Source organism: Somniosus microcephalus, chromosome 12, assembly GCF_052327205.1.
Source record: "Somniosus microcephalus isolate GS21.2 chromosome 12, FLI_Smic_1.0, whole genome shotgun sequence".
Lineage (NCBI taxonomy): Eukaryota > Metazoa > Chordata > Chondrichthyes > Squaliformes > Somniosidae > Somniosus > Somniosus microcephalus.
This window is the reverse complement of record NC_140998.1, coordinates 199,667,033-199,694,148: the sequence shown is the minus strand read 5'-3', so window position 1 is coordinate 199,694,148 and position 27,116 is coordinate 199,667,033. Positions and strand designations below refer to the sequence as shown.

General features: G+C 45.0%; 1 protein-coding gene across 1 annotated transcript in view; it reads right to left on the bottom strand.

The window, feature by feature from the left end:
* Positions 1-27,116, bottom strand: part of LOC147109881 (rap guanine nucleotide exchange factor 2-like) — an 83,448-nt gene that overhangs the window by 9,580 nt on the left and 46,752 nt on the right. The window contains exons 8-14 of the mRNA XM_086002416.1: positions 24,666-24,789; positions 22,011-22,213; positions 15,583-15,680; positions 11,518-11,526; positions 8,502-8,513; positions 6,295-6,385; positions 5,881-6,033 (exon numbers count right to left, since the gene is read on the bottom strand). Of these exons, the coding sequence (XP_085858542.1) occupies positions 5,881-6,033; positions 6,295-6,385; positions 8,502-8,513; positions 11,518-11,526; positions 15,583-15,680; positions 22,011-22,213; positions 24,666-24,789 (690 nt within the window). The remainder of the gene's footprint in view (positions 1-5,880; positions 6,034-6,294; positions 6,386-8,501; positions 8,514-11,517; positions 11,527-15,582; positions 15,681-22,010; positions 22,214-24,665; positions 24,790-27,116) is intronic.

Here is a 27,116-nt window from a genome sequence, read left to right as displayed (position 1 = left end):
TCCCTACAAATACTGATTTCATTCAGTTCCTCCCTCTCATTAGACACTATGTTTCCCGACATCTCTGGGAGTTTATTTGTGCCCTCCTTTGTGAAGACAGAACCAAAGTATGTACTTAATTGGTCTGCCATGTCTTTGTTCCCCATTATAAATTCCCCTGATTCTGACTGCAAAGGACCTAGTTTTGCTATTTGTCAGTACAGCCATGTTTATCATCATACTCTGAGGAGCTCCTTTCTGTTTCAAGCAAGATAGACATTGGGCTGCTTAAAACTAGCAAACACCACACTTCTTCCATTGACATGGTAATGCACAGAATGGGCCAGAAACTTGGGTCGGAGGCTTTCCGCGGGTGCAAGCTCCCGACCTGCACTTACCTAGCGCGTCGGCCGTTGTGCTGTGGGCCCGCATCGGATTCCGATCCTGGGCCTCCTTCAACTGCCGGCGCGCAGTGCTTGTGTATCCCAGGGGCGCAGTTAGTTCGAAGTGTCCCCTGGGATCATGTGGGCCATGGAGAGCCAATCGTAGCAGGGAATCTCTATTCATAGATTTGACAGGAAGACTTGTCAAATCTATGAATTAGAGATCGGCCCCAAAACATAACTAAAACTTCAAATACATTTTTTTTTAAATCACATTTTAAAAATAACTATAAATTACATAAAATAACTATTTTAAACAATAACTTAAATTTTTGAAAAAATTAATTACACTTTCTAACGGGGCTAAAAACAAACTTACCTTTCTTTAAAGTATTTAAAAATAAAAAACCTGTGGAAAAAATGTTTTAATTTTACTTAATACACCACTTACCTTGTTAAAAGCAGGCCTTGCGACTGCTTTTTAAAAGCGTAGCTGCTGGAGACTTAGCCTCCTGGAGAAACCTGTAAAAAAGAAGAAAGATGAAACAGGTATACCGATTTGGATACTGTTGAGGGGGATGACTCACCAGGGGAAGGCAGCAGCAGCCAACTTCCTGGCACTGGGGGTGCTCCTGCTGCCCAGGAAGGGAGGAAAAAGAGTGGGAGAGCAATAGTGGTAGGGGTTCTATAGTAAGGGGAACAGATAGGCGTTTCTGTGGCCGTAGACGTGAATCCAGGATGGTGTGTTGCCTCCCTGATGCCAGGGTCAAGGATGTCACTGAGCGGCTGCAGGGCATTCTGGAGGGGGAGGGTGAACAGCCAGAGGTCGTGGTCCACATTGGTACCAACGACATAGGTAAAAAGAGGGATGAGGTCCTGCAGCAAGAATTTAGGGAGCTAGGTGGAAGATTAAAGAGCAGGACCTCAAAGGTTGTAATCTCTGGATTACTCCCGGTGCCACGTGCTAGTGAGTATAGGAATAGGAAGATAGAACAGATGAATGCGTGGCTAAAGGGATGGTGCAGGAGGGAGGGCTTTAGTTTCCTGGATCACTGGGTCTGCTTCTGGAAAAGGTGGGACTTGTACAAGTCGGACGGTTTACACCTGAGCCAGAGGGGGACCAATATCCTTGCGGGGAACTGCTGGGGGGGGTTTAAACTAACTTGGCAGGGGGATGGGATACAGAGTGGAACTATAGTAGGGGGTGATTTACAGCCAAATACGGAGGAAAAAACAAGTCAGCTGGGAAGGCAGAGCAAATATGTGAAGGCAAAAGGGAATATGGCAAGGCTGGAAGGCATTTATTTTAATGCAAGGAGTCTTGCAAATAAGGTGGATGAACTGAAGTTGTTGTTGAACACATGGGAGTACGATATTGTTGCTATCACGGAGACATGGTTGAGGGAGGGTCAGGACTGGCAGCTCAATATTCCGGGGTATAGAATCTTCAGGCGAGACAGAGGGGGGTGTAAAAGGGGAGGGGACGTTGCAATATTAATTAAGGAATCAATTACTGCTGTAAGGAGGGATGATATATTAGCGGGTTCCTCTAATGAGGCCATATGGGTAAAACTTAAAAACAAAAATGGGGCAAGCACTTTGCTGGGAGTGTACTATAGGCCCCCAAACAGTCAGGGGTAGATAGAGGAACAGATATGTAGGCAAATCTCAGAGAAGTGCGAAAATAATAGGGTAATAATAGTGGGGGATTTCAACTTCCCCAATATTAATTGGGATAGTCAGAGTGTGAAAGGCTTAGAGGGTGCAGAATTCTTAAAGTGCATCCAGGAGAGCTTTTTGAGCCAACATGTAGAAAGTCCTACAAGAGAGGGGGCGGTACTGGACCTAATTCTAGGGAATGTAGCCGGGCAAGTGGTGGAAGTGTCAGTAGGAGAGCATTTTGGCGACAGTGACCATAATTCGGTGAGATTTAAGGTGGTCATGGAAAAAGACAAAGACGGCCCGGAAATAAGGGTTCTAAATTGGGGGAAGGCCGATTTTAATATGATAAGGCAGGATCTGGCCAAAGTGGACTGGGAGCAGCTACTTATAGGAAAATCCACATCAAAGCAGTGGGAGACTTTCAGAAGGGAAATAGAGAGTACAACGCCAACATGTTCTTGTAAAGGTCAAGGGTGGGACCAACAAGCAAAGGGAACCTTGGATGACAAGGGATATACAAAAATGCATTAGGAAAAAAAAGGGGGGCTTTTGGCAGTTACAAAAGACTAAAGACGGAGGAAGCCCTAGGAGTATAAAAAGTGCAGGGGCATACTTAAAAAAGAAATTAGGAGGGCGAGGAGGGGCCATGAAATAACACTGGCGAGCAAAATAAAGGAAAATCCTAAGATGGTTTATAAGTATATTAAGGGCAAGAGGATAACCAGGGAAAGGGTAGGGCCCACTAGGGACCAAAGTGGCAATCTGTGTGTAGAGCCAGATGATGTAGGCGGGGTTTTAAATGAATTTTTTGCATCTGTGTTCACTATGGAGAAAGACGATATAGACATAGAAATCGGGCAAGGGGACTGTGACATACTTGAACATGTTAGCATCGAGAGGGAGGAGGTACTAGCGGTTTTAGCAGGCCAAAAAGTGGATAAATCCCCAGGCCCGGACGAGATGTATCCCAGGCTGTTGTGTGAGGCAAAGGAGGAGATTGCAGGGGCTCTGACACAATTTTTCAGAACCTCTCTGGCCACAGGGGATGTGCCAGAGGACTGGAGAACAGCTAACGTAGTACCATTATTCAAGAAGGGTAGCAGGGATAAACCAGGGAATTACAGGCCGGTGAGCCTAACATCTGTGGTAGGGAAATTATTGGAAAAAATTCTGAGGGACAAAATTAGTCTCCACTTGGAGAGGCAAGGATTAATCGGGGATAGTCAGCATGGCTTTGTCAAGGGTAAATCATGTCTGACCAATCTGATTGAATTTTTCGAGGGGGTGACTAGGTGTGTGGATGAGGGAAATGCTGTGGATGTGGTTTACATGGATTTCAGTAAAGCTTTTGACAAAGTCCCGCATAGGAGACTGGTCAAGAAGGTAAGAGCCCATGGGATCCAGGGTGCCTTGGCGCGTTGGATCCTAAACTGGCTGAGTGGCAGGAGGCAGAGGGTGATGGTCGAAGGTTGCTTTTGTGACTGGAAGCCTGTGTCCAGTGGGGTACCTCAGGGATCGGTGCTGGGTCCCTTGCTGTTTGTGATCTACATAAATGATTTGGATGAGAATGTAAAAGGTATGATCAGTAAGTTCGCAGATGACACGAAAATTGGTGGGGTGGTAAATTGCGAGGAGGAAAGCCTCAGGCTACAGGACGATATAAACGGGTTGGTCAGATGGGCGGAAAAGTGGCAAATGGAATTTAACCCTGAAAAGTGCGAGGTGATGCATTTTGGACGGACAAATAAGGCAAGGGAATACACAATGAGTGGTAGGACCCTAGGAAGTACAGAGGGTCAGAGGGACCTTGGTGTACATGTACATAGATCCCTGAAGGCAGCGGAACAGGTAGATAAGGTGGTTAAAAAGGCATATGGGATACTTGCCTTCATTAGCCGAGGCATAGAATATAAGAGCAGGGAGGTTATGATGGAGCTGTACAAAACGCTGGTGAGGCCACAGCTGGAGTACTGTGTGCAGTTCTGGTCGCCTCACTATAGGAAGGATGTGATTGCTTTGGAGAGGGTGCAGAGAAGATTCACCAGGATGTTACCTGGGATGGAGCGCCTCAGCTACGAAGAAAGACTAAACAGGCTGGGGTTGTTTTCCTTGGAGCAAAGAAGGCTGAGGGGGGACCTGATTGAGGTGTACAAAATGATGAGGGGCATAGATAGGGTAGATAAAGAGGAACTTTTCCCCTTAGTAGGGGGGTCAATAACAAGGGGGCATAGATTCAAGGTAAGGGGCAGGAGGTTTAGAGGGGATTTGAGGAGGAACTTTTTCACCCAGAGGGTGGTTGGAATCTGGAACTCACTGCCTGAAAGGGTGGTAGAGGCAGGAACCCTCACAACATTCAAGAAGCGTTTGGATGAGCACTTGAAATGCCATTGCATACAAGGCTACGGACCAAATGCTGGAAAATGGGATTAGACTGGACAGGGATTGATGGACGGCGCAGACACGATGGGCCGAAGGGCCTCTTTCTGTGCTGTATAACTCTATGACTCTTTGGCCTAGAAATTCAGTGGGCTTTGCGCCCAGTTACCGCCCAAAGAGGGCTTCTGCGCCAGTCTGCAAACTGCGGGCGAACTTCATTGACGCGCTAATTGCGGCAGTAGCCGTTAGCGCTGCGCCACCACCGATGACGTCATTGGTGTGCGCAGCGCCCCGGTTCTGCCCCGATCCCCATCTTCAGTAGCGGCCGCCTCTTCCGTGGCAGCCGCTAATAACATTCGGAGACCGGGTCCGTACAGCAGCCTTAGTGGGGCGCTTTAAGGTGAAGGTGCGGCCGGCCGCTTTTTCGGCGGCCGCCTGCCCGCACCTCTTTCCCCGGCCTCCTCCACCCGCCCCCCCCCGCGGCATTGCCGGCTGGTTTCCGGGAGCCCGGCACTTCTCCGTTGTGCCGGGCTCTTTTGCCGGCACTCGCGATCGGGGCTCCGGCTGCTGCAGGCACCTCCCCCTTAAGAGAGGGAGGAAGGCCTGCAGTACCGCAGCCTGCCGCTCCGCTGCGGGTGGCGCTGCGGCCACTAGCGCGCCGATATTCAGTTTCAGCGCCCCAAGCAGGGGCGGCCACACCCTTGAACAGCGGCCGTCCTCGACTTTGGGCGCTGAAACTGAATATCGGCTGGGCGCGAGTGGCTCCGCGCCCAGCGGTAAATTCTGGCCGCCAGCGAGCTGGCGGGGCTATAGCTAATTTCTAGGCCTATGACTCTAAGTTCCAGCCATACGTGCTGCCTCTCCGGCGCATGCGTTCGATCTGTGAACCCCTTCTTTCAAGGGAACGGAAGTTCTGGTTGTATTGATTTCTTTGTGGGTTCAATGACGACACATTGATGAAAGAGATTCTATTTTAATCTAAAGTTTGTTTAACTGTCTTAACAGCATTACAGGAGACACCATCTTAGAGATCTATCTAAAACGAAACTAAAACTAAACTGCTTCTCTCTCACATGCCCTCTGCTGGTAAGGCATAAGTAATCACACAGGCAAATATGCTGGTAAGGCATCATAATCAAATAGGCAAATACCATCACTATTTGCTGATATCATTACACTGGTTTCCCGCGAATGCGCAGTGCATGCACGAAACCGGCACTTCTGTTGACCCTACGCGTGAGTACCCAGCCCGTACTCACCCGTGGGGACCCAAATTTCATATGAATAACCACTAGAGGGGAGTGATGCGACAGATTTGGGCATATGGGCTAAGCAGACGAAAATATTTGCTTGTAGCAGATTGGAAATCTCAAATACTATCAGTATTTGTACCACAGCACATTAGCAAATACACTGCTTTTTCATAGATTTGGGAAGGGCACATCTTTGGGTCTGGTGCATTTTCTTTCTAAGATGCTACCTTTCCTTGGCGAGGTCTGAGGAGATGTAGGAGGAGACGACAGCTGGGATGATGTGTTTGATATAGTATCTTCTGCTTGCTTTTTATTTCGATCCAAATTTGCTTCTTCAGACAAGGACAGAATTTTCTTCAAAGCTTGAGGAGAATGGGTACCTGAAGGACAGAAATTGGAGTAGCAATGCAGTTAAAGTAACCCTGTTCATTTCAACACATACAAAGCAAAATAATGCTGAACAAATATACAATTGTAAAGAAAAGATATTCAAATTCACAAGTCTTTGGAACAAAATCACTTGATATTTTACTGAAATGGCTCTGCAGACAGGTTATTTTTCAAGCACACTTTGTGGAAGGGAAATAGCAAACGCTTAGTTCAAAAGCAGAGCAGCAAATTATTCTTTAAAATGTTATTACCAAATGGAGGGAGGTCTTTAAATTGCACGTTCTTGTGTGATGGATACAGTGATACAGCTGGGACCTGGAGGGCCTGATTTACTTTCTGCTGCTGCTTCTGATGCTGTGCCCCTGATCTGGGAGCAACTGGAGATGTATCTGAAAGTTTCCCTGCTTTCTTTTCTCCTCTGCTCTTGGCTACTAGATACCAATGAAGACAAGAAATTACATATGTACAGATTTCATTGAAAAAGCAAGATTCCAACTGACAATTTTTAAATCACTTAACTTGCTGTCACTTATAAAGATATGTATTTCTTGGAATGGGGGAATGAAACATGCTGCAATTCAGCTTTGTTTCAAATGCTTTGGTATTAGTTGATTTGATTTTTATTTTTGGTCCCTGCTGTTTTTGTTTCAGAAGTGTAACATCTCGTGCAACAGTGTCATCATGCTGCAGGTCACAAGACTCACAGCTGCAAAGGACAGTTTGTGAAACAATAGTTGTCCTTTAGTTTTACAAGTTGTGGAAAGGAATAAACACAAAAAAGGTTGAAAAATCTTTTCTTCCAGCTGAGGGGGAATAAAAAATATATAGTTTTCAGTTTTACTTTTTAAAACATTGTTGAACTGGTACAATGAACTGGAGCACCAGTGAGCTGTACCAGAGTGAGCTTTTAATTCCAGCCATGTACTCACTTCAGAGATACGTCCTGAGCAGAGTGAAGACAGTTTTCTAACCCAGTGAACTACCTATTCGCCATACTTTTGCATCAAAATATATAAGAAATAGTGCATATCGCACATGCCCCTGTCCTCATATCTTGGGTGTCACAATTGCACCTGATTGGCTTAAATTTCATATTCATATATTATGGTCGATTTTAAAGTTTTTCGATTTACTGTTTTAGCCTTACTTATTTTTCTCTTTGTTTTTCCATCTTTTTTCTCTGTAGGGAACATGCGTGTGGGCCAGGGGGGTCACGCAGCTGTGGGCCAAGGGGGGTCACGCAGCTGTGGGCCAAGGGGGGTCACGCAGCTGTGGGCCAAGGGGGGTCACGCAGCTGTGGGCCAAGGGGGGTCACGCAGCTGTGGGCCAAGGGGGGTCACGCAGCTGTGTGCCAGGGGGGTCACGCAGCTGTGGGCCAAGGGGGGTCACGCAGCTGTGGGCCAAGGGGGGTCACACAGCTGTGGGCCAAGGGGGGGTCACGCAGCTGTGGGCCGAGGGGGGTCACGCAGCTGTGGGCCGGGGGGGGGTCACGCAGCTGTGGGCCAAGGGGGGTCACGCAACTGTGGACCAAGGGGGTCACACAGCTGTGTGCCGGGGGGGTCACGCAGCTGTGGGCCAAGGGGGGGTCACGCAGCTGTGTGCCAGGGGGGTCACGCAGCTGTGGGCCAAGGGGGGGTCACGCAGCTGTGGGCCGGGGGGGGTCACGCAGCTGTGGGCCAAGGGGGGTCACGCAACTGTGGACCAAGGGGGTCACACAGCTGTGTGCCGGGGGGGTCACGCAGCTGTGGGCCAAGGGGGGGTCACGCAGCTGTGGACCAAGGGGGGTCACGCAGCTGTAGGCCAGGGAGGTCACGCAGCTGTGGGCCAAGGGGGGTCACACAGCTGTGGGCCAAGGGGGGTCACACAGCTGTGGGTCAAGGGGGTTCACGCAGCTGTGGGCCAGAGGGATGACGCAGCTGTGGGCCAGGGGGGTCATGCAGCTGTGGGTCAAGGGGGGTCACACAGCTGTGGGTCAAGGGGGGTCACGCAGCTGTGGGCCAGAGGGATGACGCAGCTGTGGGCCAGGGGGGTCATGCAGCTGTGGGTCAAGGGGGGTCACGCAGCTGTGGGCCAGGGGGGTCACGCAGCTGTGGGCCAGGGGGTTCACGCAGCTGTGGGCCGGGGGGGTCACACAGCTGTGGGCCAGGCGCTGTGGGGCAGCAGCAGAATTGTATTCCACCACAAACTGTAAACTCATGGCCCGGCATATTCCTCACTCTACCATTACCATCAAGCCGGGGGACCAACCCTGGTTCAATGAGGAGTGCAGGAGCAGCACCAGGCATACCTAAAAATGAGGTGCCAACCTGGGGAGGCTGCAACACAGGACTGCATGCTAAAAAGCAGAAGCAGAATGCCATAGACAGGGCTAAGCGATCCCACAAACAACGGATCAGGTCAAAGCTCTGCTGTCCTGCCACATCCAGTCGTGAATATGGTGGACCATTAAACAACTAACGGGAGTAGGAGGCTCCATGAATATCCCCATCCTCAATGATGGTGGAGCCCAGCATGTGAGTGCAAAAGACATGGCTGAAGCATTTGCAACCATCTTCAGCCAGAAGTGCCGAGTGGATGATCCATATCGGCCTCCTCCTGAGGTCCCCACCATCACAGAAGCCAGTCTTCAGCCAATTTGATTCACTCCACGTGATATCAAGAAATGACTGAGCGCACTGGATACAGCAAAGGCTATGGGCCCCGACAACATCCCGGCTGTCGTGCTGAAGACTTGTGCTCCAGAACTAGCCGCACTTCTAGCCAAGCTGTTCCAGTACAGCTACAACACTGGCATCAGATACAGCCATATCCTGGCATGGGTTAAGGCCTACACTGTTAAATGACATGCCCTCATACTGGATGTTATCTGTATACTACCAATTTTAACACTTGTATTAAAAGCAACAAATGAAAAATATGAAAAAGGATATAATATTCATAAAAAGGTATGAAGTAAATATTACTGAAAGGAGAGTGCTCATTTTCACAGTCATGTACTCTGGTGAATATCTGGAGTCAGTCTGTAGTTTAAGAGTAATCTTTAATTACATAACAGTGAAAAATATAAGCACTGCTTATTGAATGAGGTACAGCTTGGGAGAGGTCAGAATTCTTAAAAATGGAAAAAGTCGTTTATCTAATGTTTTTCAGCATCCTGAAAGCAGCACTGGACAGCTTTCCATTGTGTTCTTGTGGAGATTCAGTCTAATTCCTATTGATAATGTGTTCCATGTTACTGGTGAGATGATGGTTTCATTCAAGTACATATTGAATCCTTCCATACAGAAACATACAGACTGAACTAAAAGATCGTCTAACTCACTAGTGAAACACTAGATTCTATCGTGCTACATTAGTTAGCTAAGCAGCTATTAGTCAATGCAGCGATGGTGGCAAAATATTTCAACATTAATGCTATCCCAAGGTCATGTAATTATGCAGTACAAGACCTGAGCCAACAAATAGCAACAGGAGAAACAGGACTTTTTCCCAATTTACAATGGGAGTTGAGTGCCATGCTGGTCAGTTGCAGTTTGAAATGAAGAGGTGCAAATTTTCAACATGAAGTAAATGTATCTGTGGCAATTTAAACTATTTCTACGAGGGAAAAAAAACAGCTGAATTATTTACACCATTCCAACGAATTAAATTTACAAAGCACCGGGAGTCAGCTGTATTAGAGATAATATTATTGGATGTGTGTAAATGCATGTTATGGTATTTTTAATACTGCAATAATTAAGAATAATAGTGTGTTTAATGTAAAACGTTATTGTAAAATAGTTTTGCTATTTGTCAGTACAGCCATGTTTATCATCATACTCTACTATGAGGAGCTTGTTGTGTATGTACCTTTAAGAGAATAACTGGTCTCAGACTGCAATACCGGCAGTGACCACCCCTGAATAAAAGGCGCTAGAGAGCCTCTGTTGGTTAGTTTCGTTTATGCCTTTCACCAGTAAAGACTTGTTTGTTTCTCTCCTGCTAGTCCGTGTCTCAATCACTCACGGACTTAACACTGGCGACGAGTTAGAAAGAACTTACCTGCAACTCAGCAGCAGCTCCGACGACGCTGAAGGTCGGAAGAAAAAAAAAAGAGTCCATTGAAACTCGAGGAACGGGCGTCGACCGTCAATCATCGGGTTCAAGGCTTTGCAGGAGCGACTTTCCAGAACCAGGCTGGGTTCCTCGGTCCGTGGTTTCCCAGCTAATCGGGCTGGTGGCAGGTAGTGCTCTGATCCTTCCTGGGCTGCAGCGGGGCCGGGCAGCGAGTCAGGAAGCAAGGAGAGAGAGAGGGTGGAGCATACAGGGCGCGGCCGGTGTTTCGAAGCTGGGCAGTGTTCGGACCTCAGAAGAGGGAGGGAAGTGTTCCAGAGGGCCCGCTCCACGACGGGAAAATAATAAAAGAAAAAGAATACGCGCAAGAAACCGTGGAAAGCAGCGCTAACAACAGCGGGGAAGAAGGAAAAGCACGGGAGGCGCCATTTTGTTAAATCAGAGAAGAAGGCAAAGCGCGGGAGGCGCCATTTTAGATTTGCAAGATGCCGAAGACTGGCTGTATCACTGCTTTTGATAATACATTAGAGGACTGGACCACGTATGTGGAAAGAGTCGAGGTATATTTCGAGGCAAATTAAATAGCGGAGGGGAAAAAGGCATCAATATTGCTAAACGTAATGGGCGCTAGAACGTACGGTCTATTGCGGGATCTGATTACTCCAGCCAAACCGAAGGCGAAGAGTTTTAACGAAATTGTTGCTGTTCTACAGGAGCACTTAAACCCTGCACCGCTGTTGATAGCAGAAAGATTTAAATTCCACAGGAGAACTCAGCACAAAGATGAGAGCAATGCTGAGTATCTTACGGAACTACGCAAGCTATCAAAGCACTGCCAGTTCGGAGCAGGACTGGCAGATACCCTACGGGACAAATTTGTCTGTGGACTCCTGAGTGAAGGAACACAGAAGAAGTTACTCGCAGAAAAAGAGCTGACGCTAGATAAGGCTTTCAGCGTGGCAGTATCGTATGAAGCAGCAGCCAGGGGAGCTGCAGAAATTCAACAAAAACCACAGGAATACAGCACCCACGAAATGACACGGGGATTTGCAAAATGTTATCGCTGCGGCAGAACTAACCATGACCAGAAGGACTGCTGGTCCAAAGACAAAATATGCAGACAATGCGGGAAGATTGGACACATTGCACGAGTTTGTAGGTCTGGGAAGAAGACCAGCGACAACAAAAAGGCTACTAAGGAACCGTACAAGAAAGTACAAAAGATGACGGACAGTAGTTCCGAAGACCAGATGAGCGATAGTGAATCCGAGAACAGGAGATTAAGCTGTCTCAAACTTCACAATGTAATCGCAAAAGAGGATCACCGAACCATTTGGGTCACCCTCACAATAGCAGGGTCCCAAGTTAAAATGGAATTGGATACAGGATCAGCGCTAACCGTCATGAATCGACGAGACTATGAGCGGCTATTTTCACACATACCCTTGAGAGAGACATCCATCGTCTTGACGACGTATACGGGGCAAAAAGTATACCCCAGAGGAAAAATAAGGGTGCCTGTCGAATACAATGGCAAGAAAATACGGAAATTGTATCTCTACATACTGCCAAATGGTGGACCACCGTTATTGGGACGGGAATGGATCAGGAAGATAAACTTAGATTGGCATTCCATTCATGCAATGACGGTGGACGGTAAAAAAGATGAAGACGTCACTCCTGGACGATTGTCAACAATCTTAGCTAACGCCAAAGAGGTATTTCAACAAGAACTGGGCACGCTTAAAGGCGTAACCGCCTCGTTAAAAATAGAAGAGAATGCAGTTCCCAAGTTTTTCAAAGCGAGACCGGTACCATATGCAATTCGTCCAGCCGTCGAGGCAGAGCTAGAGAATCTGGAGAAGGCGGGCGTGTTGTCTAAGGTCGACTGGAGCGAGTGGGCGACACCCATCGTTCCTGTCATGAAAAAAACGTTAAGCAATAAGTCCGGAGAGCCAAGGAAGATTCGCATCTGTGGGGATTTCAAGGTGATGGTGAACCCTGTCCTTCACACAGTACAATATCCTCTTCCAAGGATAGAAGACATCTTCGCCTCACTGTCTGGAGGGAAGCGTTTTACAAAAATTGACCTAGCACAAGCATATATGCAGATGGAGGTTGAAGAGTCCTCTAGGAAGTATCTCACGATAAACACTCACAAAGGTCTTTACCAATATCATCGATTGGTATTCGGAGTAGCATCGGCTCCGGCGATATGGCAAAGAGCGATGGAACAAGTCCTGCAAGGGATTCCGGGGACTCAGTGTTACTTGAACGACATCCTTGTAACAGGTGAAGGTGACAGTGAACACCTTAACAACCTAGAACCGGTGCTCACTAGACTACGGGAACATGGGCTGCGAGCCAACCGCCCCAAGTGCGAATTTTTTAAGAAACAGATATCGTATTGTGGCCACGTGATTGATGAAGAGGGGTTACATAAGTCCCCTGACAAAATTGAAGCGGTTGTTAAGGCCCCAGCGCCTGAAAATGTTTCGCAACTGAGGTCATTCCTCGGGTTGGTGAATTACTATCATAAGTTTTTGCCGAATTTGTCGGCAATTCTGCACCCGCTGAACGCCCTGCTACGAACGGGGGTAGCATGGAAATGGAGCGATGATTGTAAACGTGCTTTTCAGAAGAGTAAGGACTTAAACACTTCAAAGGAAGTATTGGCTCACTACAACCCAGCACTCCCAATCAGGCTGGCGTGTGATGCGTCTCCCTACGGCATTGGGGCGGTACTGTCACATAAATTCCTTGATGGTTTGGAGAGGCCGATAGCTTTTGTGTCACGCTCGTTAACTTCTGCCGAGCGTAACTACGCCCAGATTGACAGAGAGGCCCTCAGCCTAGTGTGGGGGGTGAAGAAGTTCAATCACTATCTGCACGGTCAAAAATTTACTCTACTAACCGATCATCAACCTCTTGTCTCCATTTTCAACCCTCAGAAGGGCGTACCGATAATGACAGCACAACGGCTGCAGAGATGGTCCCTTTTCCTAGGGGCACACCAATATGACATCGAGTACAGGGGAACTAAACAGCATGGAAATGCTGATGGATTGTCACGTCTACCGTTGCCGACGGTGGAAGAAGACCTTGCAGTGGATCCAATGGAGTTATTCCACTCGACCATAGTCGAATGTCTCCCTGTGACGAATGAAAACATAGAAAAGGAAACACGGAATGACCCGACACTATCACGGGTCTATGATTTAATGGTGAAGGGATGGCCAGCACATGGCGAACCACTGCTGCCAGCATTTTCGTCAAGAAGAGAACAGCTGTCAGTGTGCAGAGGAACCTTGATGTGTGGATCCAGAGTAGTAATTCCACCTAAGTTGACGGATAGAGTACTCAATGAGCTTCATGAGGGTCATCTGGGTGGGGTAAAAATGAAGAGCTTAGCCAGAGCGTTTGTGTGGTGGCCGGGAATCGATAGAGAAATCGAAGAGATGACCAAGAGCTGTGCAGGATGCCAGAAGGTCCAAAAAGCTCCTCTGCATCCATGGGAGTGGCCCTCATCTCCATGGCAAAGGGTGCACATTGATTTTGCTGGTCCCTTCATGGACTCGATGTTTTTAATTGCGGTGGATGCACATTCAAAGTGGCCAGAGGTAATAAAAATGTCCTCAAGCACCACGGAAAAAGCTATCGCAGTTTTACGAACCATATTCGCCAGGAATGGGCTGCCTGAACAGATTTGCTCTGACAATGGACCACAGTTTGTGTCTGAAGAGTTCCGGAGGTTCTTAAAGAACAATGGTGTTAAGCATTACACATCTGCCCCATATCATCCAGCAACTAATGGATTGGCCGAGAGGTTTGTCCAAACATTCAAGAAGGCTATCAAGGCAATGTGTAATGAAGATATACCCCTACAACACAAGGTGGACAACTTCTTGTTTGCCTACCGGAATGCGACACATGCGGTTACCAACCAAACTCCAGCCATGATGTTCTTCAATCGAAGACTACGATGCCGCTTGGATTTGGTTAAGCCAAACGTCCGAAGAGATGTGGAGAACAGGCAGTTTCAGAATATGAATGAAAGGCCGACCAGGAGTTTTAAGATAGGTCAACCAGTTTTGGCCCGGGACTACCGCACTGAGAAATGGCAGCCAGGAACGATTTGTACACGACAAGGACCTCTCATGTATACCGTGGACATTGGGGAGAGCATTGTAAGACGCCATGCTGACCAACGTCAACTCCACACCACGATCTGATACACCTGGTAATGAAATCGACGTTCCAATTGCAGCTACCGCAGAACCAGTAATATTGGAAGATGAACCAAACGACGACATTGATTCCGACTCAACATTGCCAGAAGAACCTGATACTCCAAAGAGGCGTTACCCAGACAGAATCAGGAAGCCTCCTCAAAGACTGAACTTATAATTGCTTAAACTTAACCAATGTATCTAGCAACAGTAATTGTGATTGTAATTCGTTATCATTAGTGTTAAATGAATGTTATGTACTGTTTATCTAAAAGGGGAGGAATTGTTGTGTATGTACCTTTAAGAGAATAACTGGTCTCAGACTGCAATACCGGCAGTGACCACCCCTGTATAAAAGGCACTAGAGAGCCTCTGTTGGTTAGTTTCGTTTATGCCTTTCACCAGTAAAGACTTGTTTGTTTCTCTCCTGCTAGTCCATGTCTCAATCATTCATGGACTTAACAGAGCTCCTTTCTGTTTTGAGCAAGATAGGCATCGGGCTGCTTAAAACTAGCAAACACCACACTTCTTCCATTGACATGGTAATGCACATAACATATGAATAACCACTAGAGGGGAGTGATGCGACAGATTTGGGCATATGGGCTAAGCAGACGAAAAAATTTGCTTGTAGCAGATTGGAAATCTCAAACCCTATCAGTATTTGTACCACAGCACATTAGCAAATACACTGCTTTGTCATAGGGTTGGGAAGGGCACATCTTTGGATCTGGTGCATTTTCTTTCCAAGGTGCTACCTTTCCTTGGCGAGGTCTGAGGAGATGTAGGAGGAGACGACAGCTGGGATGATGTGTTTGATATAGTATCTTCTGCCTGCTTTTTATTTCGATCCAAATTTGCTTCGTCAGACAAGGACAGAATTTTCTTCAAAGCTTGAGGAGAATGGGTACCTGAAGGACAGAAATTGGAATAGCAATGCAGTTAAAGTAACCCTGTTCATTTCAACACATACAAAGCAAAATAATGCTGAACAAATATACAATTGTAAAGAAAAGATATTCAAATTCACAAGTCTTTGGAACAAAAGCACTTGATATTTTACTGAAATGGCTCTGCAGACAGGTTATTTTTCAAGCGCACTTTGTGGAAGGGAAATAGCAAACGCTTAGTTCAAAAGCAGAGCAGCAAATTATTCTTTAAAATGTTATTACCAAATGGAGGGAGGTCTTTAAATTGCACGTTCTTGTGTGATGGATACAGTGATACAGCTGGGACCTGGAGGGCCTGATTTACTTTCTGCTGCTGCTTCTGATGCTGTGCCCCTGATCTGGGAGCAACTGGAGATGTATCTGAAAGTTTCCCTGCTTTCTTTTCTCCTCTGCTCTTGGCTACTAGATACCAATGAAGAAAGAAATTACATATGTACAGATTTCATTGAAAAAGCAAGATTCCAACTGACAATTTTTAAATCACTTAACTTGCTGTCACTTATAAAGATATGTATTTCTTGGAATGGGGGAATGAAACATGCTGCAATTCAGCTTTGTTTCAAATGCTTTGGTATTAGTTGATTTGATTTTTATTTTTGGTCCCTGCGGTTTTTGTTTCAGAAGTGTAACATATCGTGCAACAGTGTCATCATGCTGCAGGTCACAAGACTCACAGCTGCAAAGGACAGTTTGTAAAACAATAGTTGCCCTTTAGTTTTACAAGTTGTGGAAAGGAATAAACACAAAAAAGGTTGAAAAATCTTTTCTTCCAGCTGAGGGGGAATAAAAAATATATAGTTTTCAGTTTTACTTTTTAAAACATTATTGAGACTGGTGCAATGAACTGGAGCCCCAGTGAGCTGTACCAGAGTGAGCTTTTAATTCCAGCCATGTACTCGCTTCAGAGATACATCCTGAGCAGAGTGAAGACAGTTTTCTAACCCAGTGAACTACCTATTCGCCATACTTTTGCATCAAAATATATAAGAAATAGTGCATATCGCACATGCCCCTGTCCTCATATCTTGGGTGTCACAATTGCACCTGATTGGCTTAAATTTCATATTCATATGTTATGGTCGATTTTAAAGTTTTTCGATTTGCTGTTTTAGCCTTACTTATTTTTCTCTTTGTGTCTCCATCTTTTTTCTCTGTAGGGAACATGCGTGTGGGCCAAGGGGGGTCACACAGCTGTGGACCAGGGGGGGTCACGCAGCTGTGGGCCAGAGGGATGACGCAGCTGTGGGCCAAGGGGGGTCACGCAGCTGTGGGCCAAGGGGGGTCACGCAGCTGTGGGCCAAGGGGGGTCACGCAGCTGTGGGCCAAGGGGGGTCACGCAGCTGTGGGCCAGGGGGGTCACGCAGCTGTGGCCCAGAAGGATGACGCAGCTGTGTGCCAGGGGGGTCACGCAGCTGTGGGCCAAGGGGGGTCACGCAGCTGTGGGCCAAGGGGGGTCACGCAGCTGTGGGCCAAGGGGGATCACGCAGCTGTGGGCCGGAGGGTCACGCAGCTGTGGGCCAGGGGGGTCACGCAGCTGTGGGCCAGGGGAGGTCACGCAGCTGTGGGCCAAGGGGGGGTCACGCAGCTGTGGGCCAGGGGAGGTCACGCAGCTGTGGGCCAAGGGGGGGTCACGCAGCTGTGGGCCAAGGGGGTTCACTCAGCTGTGGGCCAGGGGGGTCACGCAGCTGTGGGCGAAGGGGGGTCACACAGCTGTGGGCCAAGGGGGGGTCACGCAGCTGTGGGCCAGGGGGGGTCACGCAGCTGTGGGCCAAGGGGGGTCATGCAGCTGTGGGCCAGGGGGGTGACGCAGCTGTGGGCCAAGGGGTGACGCAGCTGTGGGCCAAGGGGGGTCACGCAGCTGTGGGCCAAGGTGGGTCATGCAGCTGTGGGCAAAGTGGGTCACGCAGCTGTGGGCCAAGGGGGGTCACGCAGCTGTGGGCCAAGGGGGATCACGCAGCTGTGGGCCAGGGGTGTCATGTAGCTGTGGGCCAAGGGGTCACGCAGCTGTGGGCCAAGGTGGGTCATGCAGCTGTGGGCCAAGGGGGGTCACACAGCTGTCGGCCAGCGACCACCGATGAGAAATCAAACCTGATTTTATTCTTGGCACATCTGGAGTTAGTCTTACTTTACATGCAACCTTTCATTGTTTCTTTCTTTTCACAGCAGTTTCAAAATGTTTTTTCACTGCAGTCTTTACAATTGTGCAAGTCTGCAATGGATCATATGCAATTTGTTTCTATGGCATGCAGAGAGCCAAGTAGCCAGGAAAAGGGATGGGCAAAACAAACTCCACAAAGACCAGCACAGAAAACAGCAAAGTACATAAACATTGAATAATTTTTTTTGAAACAGCAAAAATATACCTAAAAATAGTGTGCAAGGAATAAATTATTTTAAATAAATTATTTTACATTTATTTCTTGCACTTATTGTATATTTTTGCTGGTATATTTTTCTTTTCTATTTTATGCACCTTTTTCTGTTTTCAATGCTGATCTTTGTGGGGTTTTTAGCCGACCCGTTTTCATGTCCAATATCCCGTGTGCTTTGCCATGGACGTCTTACATCCAGTGAGAATGTATCATCGTTAAAAGGTCGCACTTCAAAAGTGTCAAAAGTATTTTAAAAAAGGCAAAAGAAAGCTAGCCAAATCCTGCTCTTTTTTTCCTAACACGGCCTACCGTCAGTGCAAGAATCAGGGATTTACAAACACGGTCAATTTTAAGCAACTGCAACCAATAATTAGCCTTTAATTGATCTGAGGATGTGACTATTCTAAACACTTCCTCAGAGGATGTGTCTGAGCAGTGGCCTTAAAAGGACGTTGAACACAGTTCCACATAAGAATCTACACATTACAACTGTGTGCCAGACCTTGGACTACCCATAAACAACACCATTGGAAATCAGTAGTTAACTGTTAAAAATCAAATACTGGGCCATATATTTCACTGTCTGGCACTTTTGTGAAGCCACCATAATATGTGTCAACCACCCCCAGGTCTCATGAGCAAATTTTACTGAATTAATGAGTGCAGCAATAGAATTTATTAACTATACTGATTTGTACTGTTTTCAAGATACACATATTCTGGTAGATGCTAATGGTTTAAAGGAAATAGAGCTTTAAAGTGCTATTTGTGTCCAAATGCTATGGGGCATTATTTTTCAGTCACATCAATGGAAATGTGAACTAGAGGCCTGCAAATTATTGACACAAGAAAAACTTCACCAAGGGCCATTTTTTCCAACTTAGTCCCAATACAGCATTTCTGTTATTTTCAAGTCTGGTTATAACCTTTTCATGAAATAAAGATTCCATTGCAAACATTCGCTGTGCCTATTTGTTCCATGGAAGTAAGCATTCTGCCTTTTTGTGTGTACTATTCAGCCTTTATATAACAATTTACTGAAAAAATGAATCATGCTTTATTTACAATATAAAATCTCTTTTATGGTTCTCCAAACTGCCAATCCAGCTGGCTCGAGAATTAATGTGGATGTGTATTGCTAATCCAAGTAACTCATTTTTTTCTCCTCTTTGCAAGTCACATTTTATGGATACAGATGAAACATGTTTTCATTTTACTGCATAATCCCATTTGAAATATTGACCGCACTTCTCCATGATTTAAGACATCTGTTACCCGATCCCTTAGGTTTACAGCTTGCCAATTGAAACACCATCAGCAATGTATAATATACTCAAATGTGTTTCTATTAATTTTTTATATAAATTCCATGGCTGAAACAAAATTCCACATAATTAATGCAGCTACAGTACAAGACAGTCAATGAATCTGCTCTGTAAGCATTATCTTAACCATTTAACTATCAAATAATCCAGAAATTGAGATTTTAAACATGCACTTTTGGCAGTATAGCATCTACAATTACAATATAACCTGTCTCTATATTACTTGTTAATTGTAATACTTACAAAAAAATAAAATAATTAACAAAAGGGTTAGTGTAACCATATTCAGAGCCCATGAAGATAATTACATTAGATAGTTTCTACCCTTGTCATCATATTGGTCCTCACCAATTTGGAAAAGTATCACTCTCAGGACCTTTCGAAAAGAAAAACTTTAAAAGATTTCTCATTAACACATTTTTGCATATTTCAAATCTATCTGTAGGTATTATGGACATTTTGTTGAAATAGTCAAGGGATCTGACTTGGAGTTGTTGAACCTGCACATGTAAATGAGATTATCGCAGCCTCATTAATGATCAATGCTCACAAGAAGATAAAACATGGAACAAGGAAAGGTAATACGTCCCATTTCGCCCATTCCTTTCTAAAACCATGTCAAATCTGCACTACTGTGGACTCAACCCAACCCATGCAACTCCCCAAAGGAATGTCCTGCAAAGTTTCATCCAAAGGTAAAGAGAAAAACACCAGAACACCGATGTAATCTTACATCCGATGCTATACACTATGGGCAGGATTTTCATTGGGCCGTGGAGGCGGGATTGGAGGCGTATGGGGGGGGGGGGGGTTAAATTGCAAAAACTGGCGTGCGGGCCAAACCCGCCTCCAAGCAATTTTCATTAATTCGTGTCTAATGGTCAAGTCTCCGTCCCGCCTCCAAGATGCGGGATAGGCCATTAAGGCCCTTACCAAGCACTAAATTGCCTCTATAATGCCATTTTGAAAGGCCTTTGCGATTTTAACCTTTTTCCCACGTGAAACACGCCTGTTCTGAAACACGATGGTGAAAGCTGGTGGGAGCACAATTGGATTGCTGACTATCAGCTGCAGCTCAACCATTTAAGTGGAGATTTGACCAGCCATCATTTGCAGGTGGCAGGACTTTGTAGTCTCAGGTCTGGGGGAACTTTTAGAAGGCATAACCACAGCTGTGGAAGTTTGGAGCCTGACACCCATCTCCAGTGTGACCTCCTGGGAAACCCCTCTCGCCACCTTCACTGAGCGCTTCCTCAACTGAGGCATATACCAGAAGCATGGGAGCCATTTATTTCCTTCCCTTCTGGACATTAGATGAGGACGAAGACCAGCCGCAGCACCAGCAGAACCAGGAACAACAGCAGCACCAACAGCAGCAGCAACAACAGGAGCGCCAAGCTTCTGCTCACCCACCTGAAGATGCACAGGCCAGAAGGGGCCAGCGCATGGAAGCCTGTTGGCACAGGAGACACCACCCAAACAGGGTCTACAGACACAGGGTCAGCTATCTCAACATGTCTGAGCAGCAGTGCCAAAGGCGGCTCTGACTTTCACGAGAGGTAGTGGGTGACATCTGTGCAATGCTGCAAAAAGACCTGCAGGCCAGAGGACCAAGTGGACAACCCTTAGCAGTGGCCGTCAAAGTCACCACCGCACTCAACTTTTTTGCCTCAGGCTCATTCCAGGGGTCAGCAGCAGACATCAGCGGCATCTCCCAGGCGGCCGCACACACTTGCATCACGCAGGTAACCGATGCCCACTTTGCCATCGCACACAATCACATCCATTTCACCAATGATCAAGCAAGTGTCACGGCACGTGCGGTTGGAATAGCTCATCTGGCAGGCTTTCCAAGGGTGCAGGGCGTCGTTGACTGCACACATGTGGCCCTTAAGGCACCCCATCGCAATCCAGATATTTTTGTCAATCGCAAGGGCTTCCACTGATTTAAAGTTGCTCGGAGTTGGGAACCAGGCGGCGGGGTCCCGCCCGCCAGTTTTCGCGATTTTAACCCCCCCCCATGCCTCCAATCACGCCTCCAGGCCGCATTGAAAATCCAGCCCTGCGTGTCTCAGTGAGGATTCTTCAATCTGATTGGTTGAATAGCCTTGCTGTTACTTGACCTGCTCACAGACGCCACAGATCCCCTGTAGTGGGCGGTGCTCTGGAAAAAACGTCGCATTGGAGCAAATTTGCAATCTAAAGCTGGTCAAAACTTTGTGGGCAGGTGTCAGCAAGGTGAACGGCAAGTGCTGTTCCTTCGCCGCTGACTGCAAAATCCGAGTCCTCATCATGCTTTTTATAGGAAGATACTGCTTTATCATATCCCTTAAAATCGTCCAAAAAACATTTTTTTGGTTTTACTTCAAAATTGGTCCCCATGGGAATACTTCTCATTAATACCATAAATAAGAATTAAATATTTAACATAGTATGTTTTTAATTAAGTGTTGGTTTATTGCAGCCTTTCTAGTGTTTAAACTGTAATATTAGTGCATATTTCAGTGCTAAATACTTGAACCAGTTCACCCAAGGTGATTGTCATTTCACTGGACCTGCAAATTGAACAGCAATGACAGCAGCTTCAACCTGCTGAATGGGATTGGCATATTAGTCGTGAATCGGGAGCACTCAATTGATACTTAAAGGTTGAAGTTTTAAGTAAACATTCAGGCATTATTTTTAGTTAAAACACTGCATGTGAAGGAATGTTATAGATTGCTCCAGATGTTCTATCACAAAAAGAATTTAAAATCCTAACTTCATAATGGATTATCTCATTTTAATTATACAGAAGAACCATATTATAAATTATTTCTTTTGTAACAAAACATCATATTTAAAGTCAAGACTACTAGTATTTTAATAAACCATTTCAAAATTGTTATTTATTGTTTTTCACAGCTGGAAGGAAATTGAATGTTTCCTTTAACCCACAGCCTAATGAAATCTGAACTACTGGTTGCTTCATTTGTTGATACAATGCAAATTAATTAATGTTTTCTCAAAGAATATAAAAAAGTTCCGTGACTTACATCTTTTAGTACTTGGCTCACACTGCAGTGACAAGGCCTGCAGGCTTTCTTCATCCATGTCAAGGTTAAGGTTTGCAAGGTACTGTTTTACTTTCCGAGCCATCTTTGCATCTTCGTAGAGTTCCTTTGCATTGAGAAACAAGCTGCGACGTACCCGTTTCTCGTCTAGCATTGCAGCATTTGTATTGCCGTAGCTCAACAACCTGCTGCAGGGGAAAGAGAGATGCCGCTGGTTTCAGCATGGAAGGTCAATGACTGGGACATGCAAAAGTCAGATTGAGGTCAGTCTTGTTCAAGCTCAAAATAACACTGCCTCATTCCAGTAAGTCAGACAGACAAAAATGAAGGAAACGGAATGAAGAGTGAAAGGGAAATAAAAACCAGCAACTACTCTGCAGATAGCCCTATCCTGCTTCAACTTGGCAATCAAACTTTACAGCACTATAAGCATCTCTGCCCACTGGTTTAAAAGAAGCTACTACTCCGGCAGAACAGTTGGAGCAGGAGTTGAAGCTCATGCAGGGCTGATGTTAAATAGCAGTTATAATAAATCCTGACAATATTAAAAACAAAATTAACTAAATATTTCTCTACACCACTTTATGATCAGAAGGAAGGTACAATTTAAGCAGCCAATCTCTTCCACTCACAAAGAATGGAACTTTTCCCTCTACATAAGATCGATAAACAGATACTGGGACTGCAATCCATCAGCAGCTTAGCCCAAAAATCACTGAATGCTGAGACTTCAAAAATCACTCCCACCATCTGAGCTACCAGGATGCCAATAAATACAGATAAATATTTAGAATAAAACTTTTCCACTACAGTGGAAGTATTTAACAAATTATGTATAAATATGTGGTTATTTTCCCTGTAAAAGTAAATTAAGTTAAAAAAATAAAATCCAATTTTCCATTTATAAGTACCTAAAGTTTATTAAAATGTATCTCTATCAACTACTGTCAAGGGAGATACAAACCCAACATTAAGCTGAACCACTGATGAAACCAGAAGTCAAACTCAATCCCTAATGCTGCAGGAAAGGGGAAGTATATTGTAATTATAATACTTAATTGTCCACATAATTATGACTGTCAAATTTTTTTTAATGTCTATCTTTAAAAAGACTTTTTAAACAGTTACTGTTTTTCAGGGCTAAAAATCTGACAATTTATCATATATATTGGCCCAGAAATTCGGGTCCCCACGGGTGAGTACGCGCTGGGTACTCACGCGTAGGCCCAACGGAAGTGCCAGTTTCGTGCATGCACAGCGCATGCGTGGGAAACCAGAACTTCCGTTCCCTTAACTGAAGGGGTTCAGAGGTCGAACACGTGCGCCGGAGAGGCAGCGCGTGCGCATGGAACTTTCGGGGTTTTTTCAGGTTTTTCCGGGAGTCTAAGTCTCCAGCAGTTACACTTTTAAAAAGCAGGCGCAAGGCCTGCTTTTAACAAGGTAAGTGGTGAATTAATGAAAATTAAAACATTTTTTCCACAGGTTTATTATTTTTAAATACTTTAAAGAAAGGTAAGTTTATTTTTAGCCCCGTTAGAAACTGTAATTAATTTTTCAAAAATTTAAAATATTGTTTAAAATAGTTATTTTATGTAATTTATAGTGATTTTTAAAATGTGATTAAAAAAAAAATTATTTGAAGTTTTAGTTATGTTTTGGGGGCTTATAGTATTTATACTTTTGACAGCTCTTCCTGTCAAATTTATGAATGGGCATTCCCTGCTACCATTGGTTCTCCATGGCCCATGTGATCCCAGGGGATACATCGAACTAACTGCGCCCCTGGGTTACGCAAGCACTGCGCGCCGGCAGTTGGAGGAGGCCCAGGATCGGAATCTAATCTTTTTGAAAACGGTGCACATGCTAGCTTGCTGCATGCAAGTCCTTGCTGATACACATGTATGTACTTTACCACGATCTTTTTTTAAAGAGAGTTCCAAGAGGAACTAGTAAAATGAGTGCAAGGACGCTATGGGAGGGCTTTTGTTATTCAAGTTACTACAGCTGTTCTTTGGTCAGTACTTTCAATTTCTCACCATCATGGGTTTACAAACTTGAACTGATTTAATACTTTTGATTTTGGAAAATCAAAACAGTGCATATGCAAAATACGGGACTGTACACAATTTTGTCAGTTATAGTAACAAATAGGAGCTATTTGATGCATTCATTTAGCTCCTGTTCAATAGTATAAAATATAAGACACTTCTGAATTGTCGTCTACAGACTGCTAATGTAAGACCTGCATTGCACTGCAGAAGAAAGAGACATTTCAAAAAAATGTGAAACACTGTACACCTGGATGAAACACCAAAAACATACAGCGCCAAAATAACTATGATTAAATAACTGTAACATAATTACACTTTTTTTGCTGATTATGCAATTCTTAGCACTTAGGTATCAGGCAGGTTACTTCAATGGAAAGCAAGGTGTTTGTGTCCTCAGAGCACCAATGCTGCTGTGTTTTCTGGATTGAAACAATCTGAATTGTGCTTATTCTTTTAAGAACAAAAAGCAATTTTATCCACATCCAGCCTTTCTGAGGAGGTATTTAATTCTGTACAATGAATAATTTTCATTGGCTCAATTTACATCACTATGGATTCCATTATTCTGTGAACAGATAGCACTAACCTTGTTCTGAACATAAAAGCAGGATTGATATTAACTGAAGCCATACAGCCAACATTACGGATTTCTTTAGCAATCATCCGTAGCTTTTCAAAATTCACCAAACCTTCCACTTTGGAGTCATCCCCTAAGGGAAGAAAAAATAAAATGATTCCTGACGAGGACAGCTAAACAGATTTCAATTTTACACATTAAAATGTCTATTTAACATCCAGAGAACCCCATGCGAAGGACTGAGGCCCCATCAAGGTTGAAAAGGTAAATCAGGAAGTAGGGAATGGATGACAGCAAGCTTGAGTTTTAAATGTCTGAAAATTGTAGGAGGAAGGAAAGACTGAGTGAAATAAGGAATTCCAAAGTTTTATAACAGTGAAGGAATGAGTCAGAGTATGAGGCTGCATGATGAGTATTGCTTTCAATAATAGGGATGTTGGTAGGAGGACGGCACCGACCGTAAATCAGGATAGAGCTATTAATGGTTAGCAGCTATGCTAACGTAGACGTTGCAAATTAATTAGTGAAAATGGAAGGTTAAAGGGAAATCACACCGTAATTATAAATACATGGCATTCTGAAAGATTAGACTGTGTAGTGAGACCTATGATTCTCCTGTGTTTTACTTTCTTAAGCTCAATTTCTTTCCCAGGATTTTACATCATCCAAATGCCTGCAAACACTATAAAAATGTAAAGTTAAAACATTGTTTTGATAGTGGATTTGGTAGCAGCATGGACCAGCATAGAGTCATTTCAGCTAAGGAACCTCGGTCTGAGCTCAGCCGAGACTGACGGGATGAAAGCTTTCTTCAACTTTATAACATTCTTATGTAAAATGAGCTTTAGCAACCTCAACTCAACAAAGCTCAGTCTGAAGGGACATAAGGATGTTTGGTGAGAATGCTGGAAAAAATGTATGAAGTGCAGTCGAAAGTTCTCTTCAAAGATTTGAGTTAACCAAAAAATAGAGGAAGCTTTACTGTGCAGTTGAATGTGGTGCATCTAATGTGGGATTAATTGATGCTGAGACGATACACAAAGCAGGAAAGAAGCCATTTCCCAGCACTAACATCCCTTACCTTGCTGAATGCAAAGATTAACCAATTCTACTTTCAAGTCATGATTTTCATGTGTTTTGCACTCAGCTCAGAATGGTAGAAGTGAATGTCACTGAGGACAGAAAGCTTTGTTGGGCTCACTTCCATTTCTACTATTCATGCATTTCAAAAGCAGGGCATCATAAATAAACATAAGAAACTAATGGGTTTGTAACCTCCAGAGCTCAGTTCTATCATCACCTCTTAACTAGGCGGCCCAGGGATGTTGACCTAGTTTTTTAAAAACCTAGGCCCAATGGCGTGCAGTTTCCAGTACCATCAGCATTTCTCAGCTTGACAAATAAAAGTCACCTTAACAGTCATTGATCTTTCAGTCTATATTTCGGTATTCTTTGAAAGTTAACTGTTATAAAGGATAAAGAACAATACAGAAATCTTTTGGGGGGTTTGTGAGTCTGCTGCTGCAACTCTGCTAGGAGACCAGCAGAATCTACCAGAAAACAAAGACCACGATGGTGGCTGGAAGCACCAGTGCCTGTCCATCCTGGGGGGAGGGGTTACCCAAGCACCCGACTGCAGCCATATGCTGTGTTAGGAGGCTGATCACTTACTTAAAAAAATAAGAATTTGTGGCATTTTCCTCTGTGGAGTGCAGAGTGTCCAGGCCTTGTTAGGGGCAAAACCTTCCTTCACACTTACCAGGCAATTGACTGCAATGGGACAAAGCCAGGGGCAGGGATTCCTACACCGGCAGTACCTACACCTTTGGCTCAGTTGGGATCCGGTGCATCTGTGGAGAGTTGTACGCCCAGTGAGGTGAGGAGTACTGGCTTCCACATCGGTGGATGTGGGCCCCATCAGTAGGGTTCAGGCCAGGGTAGTGGCCTGGAACCCCTTCACCCAATAGAAGAAAGATCCTCAAATTCTTCTTATTTTCAGTCCCCATATCACAGACTGTTATTGATAAATTCCAAGTCATATCGTGACTACATAATTTCCTCATACTTGAAGAGTGATGGGCTTGCACAAGCTCAATGACAAGAGTAAAACTTTGTTTTCAATATTTCCCTTCTTTAGCATTCCGATGTATACAAGATACAATATACACAAGTGTACCTTTATTGGGAAACAAATAAATTGACCTATGGTGACATAGCTTCATCTAGTGGAGAATAGGATATAACTAGAAATGATCACAACACAGTAATTTAATTGAGTGGTTCAGATAAATTCATAAAGCTCGAGTTATTTATATTAGTCACCTAAGGCCCGAGATGAAATTGAAATTACTGCTGAACACGCAATAGCGTGGCATAAATAGGGGTCAGTGCAACAGTCATGGCGGTCCTCGCCTCACTGCAGCTACCGGGAGTCCTGAGGCCTGGGATTCCCGGCCAACC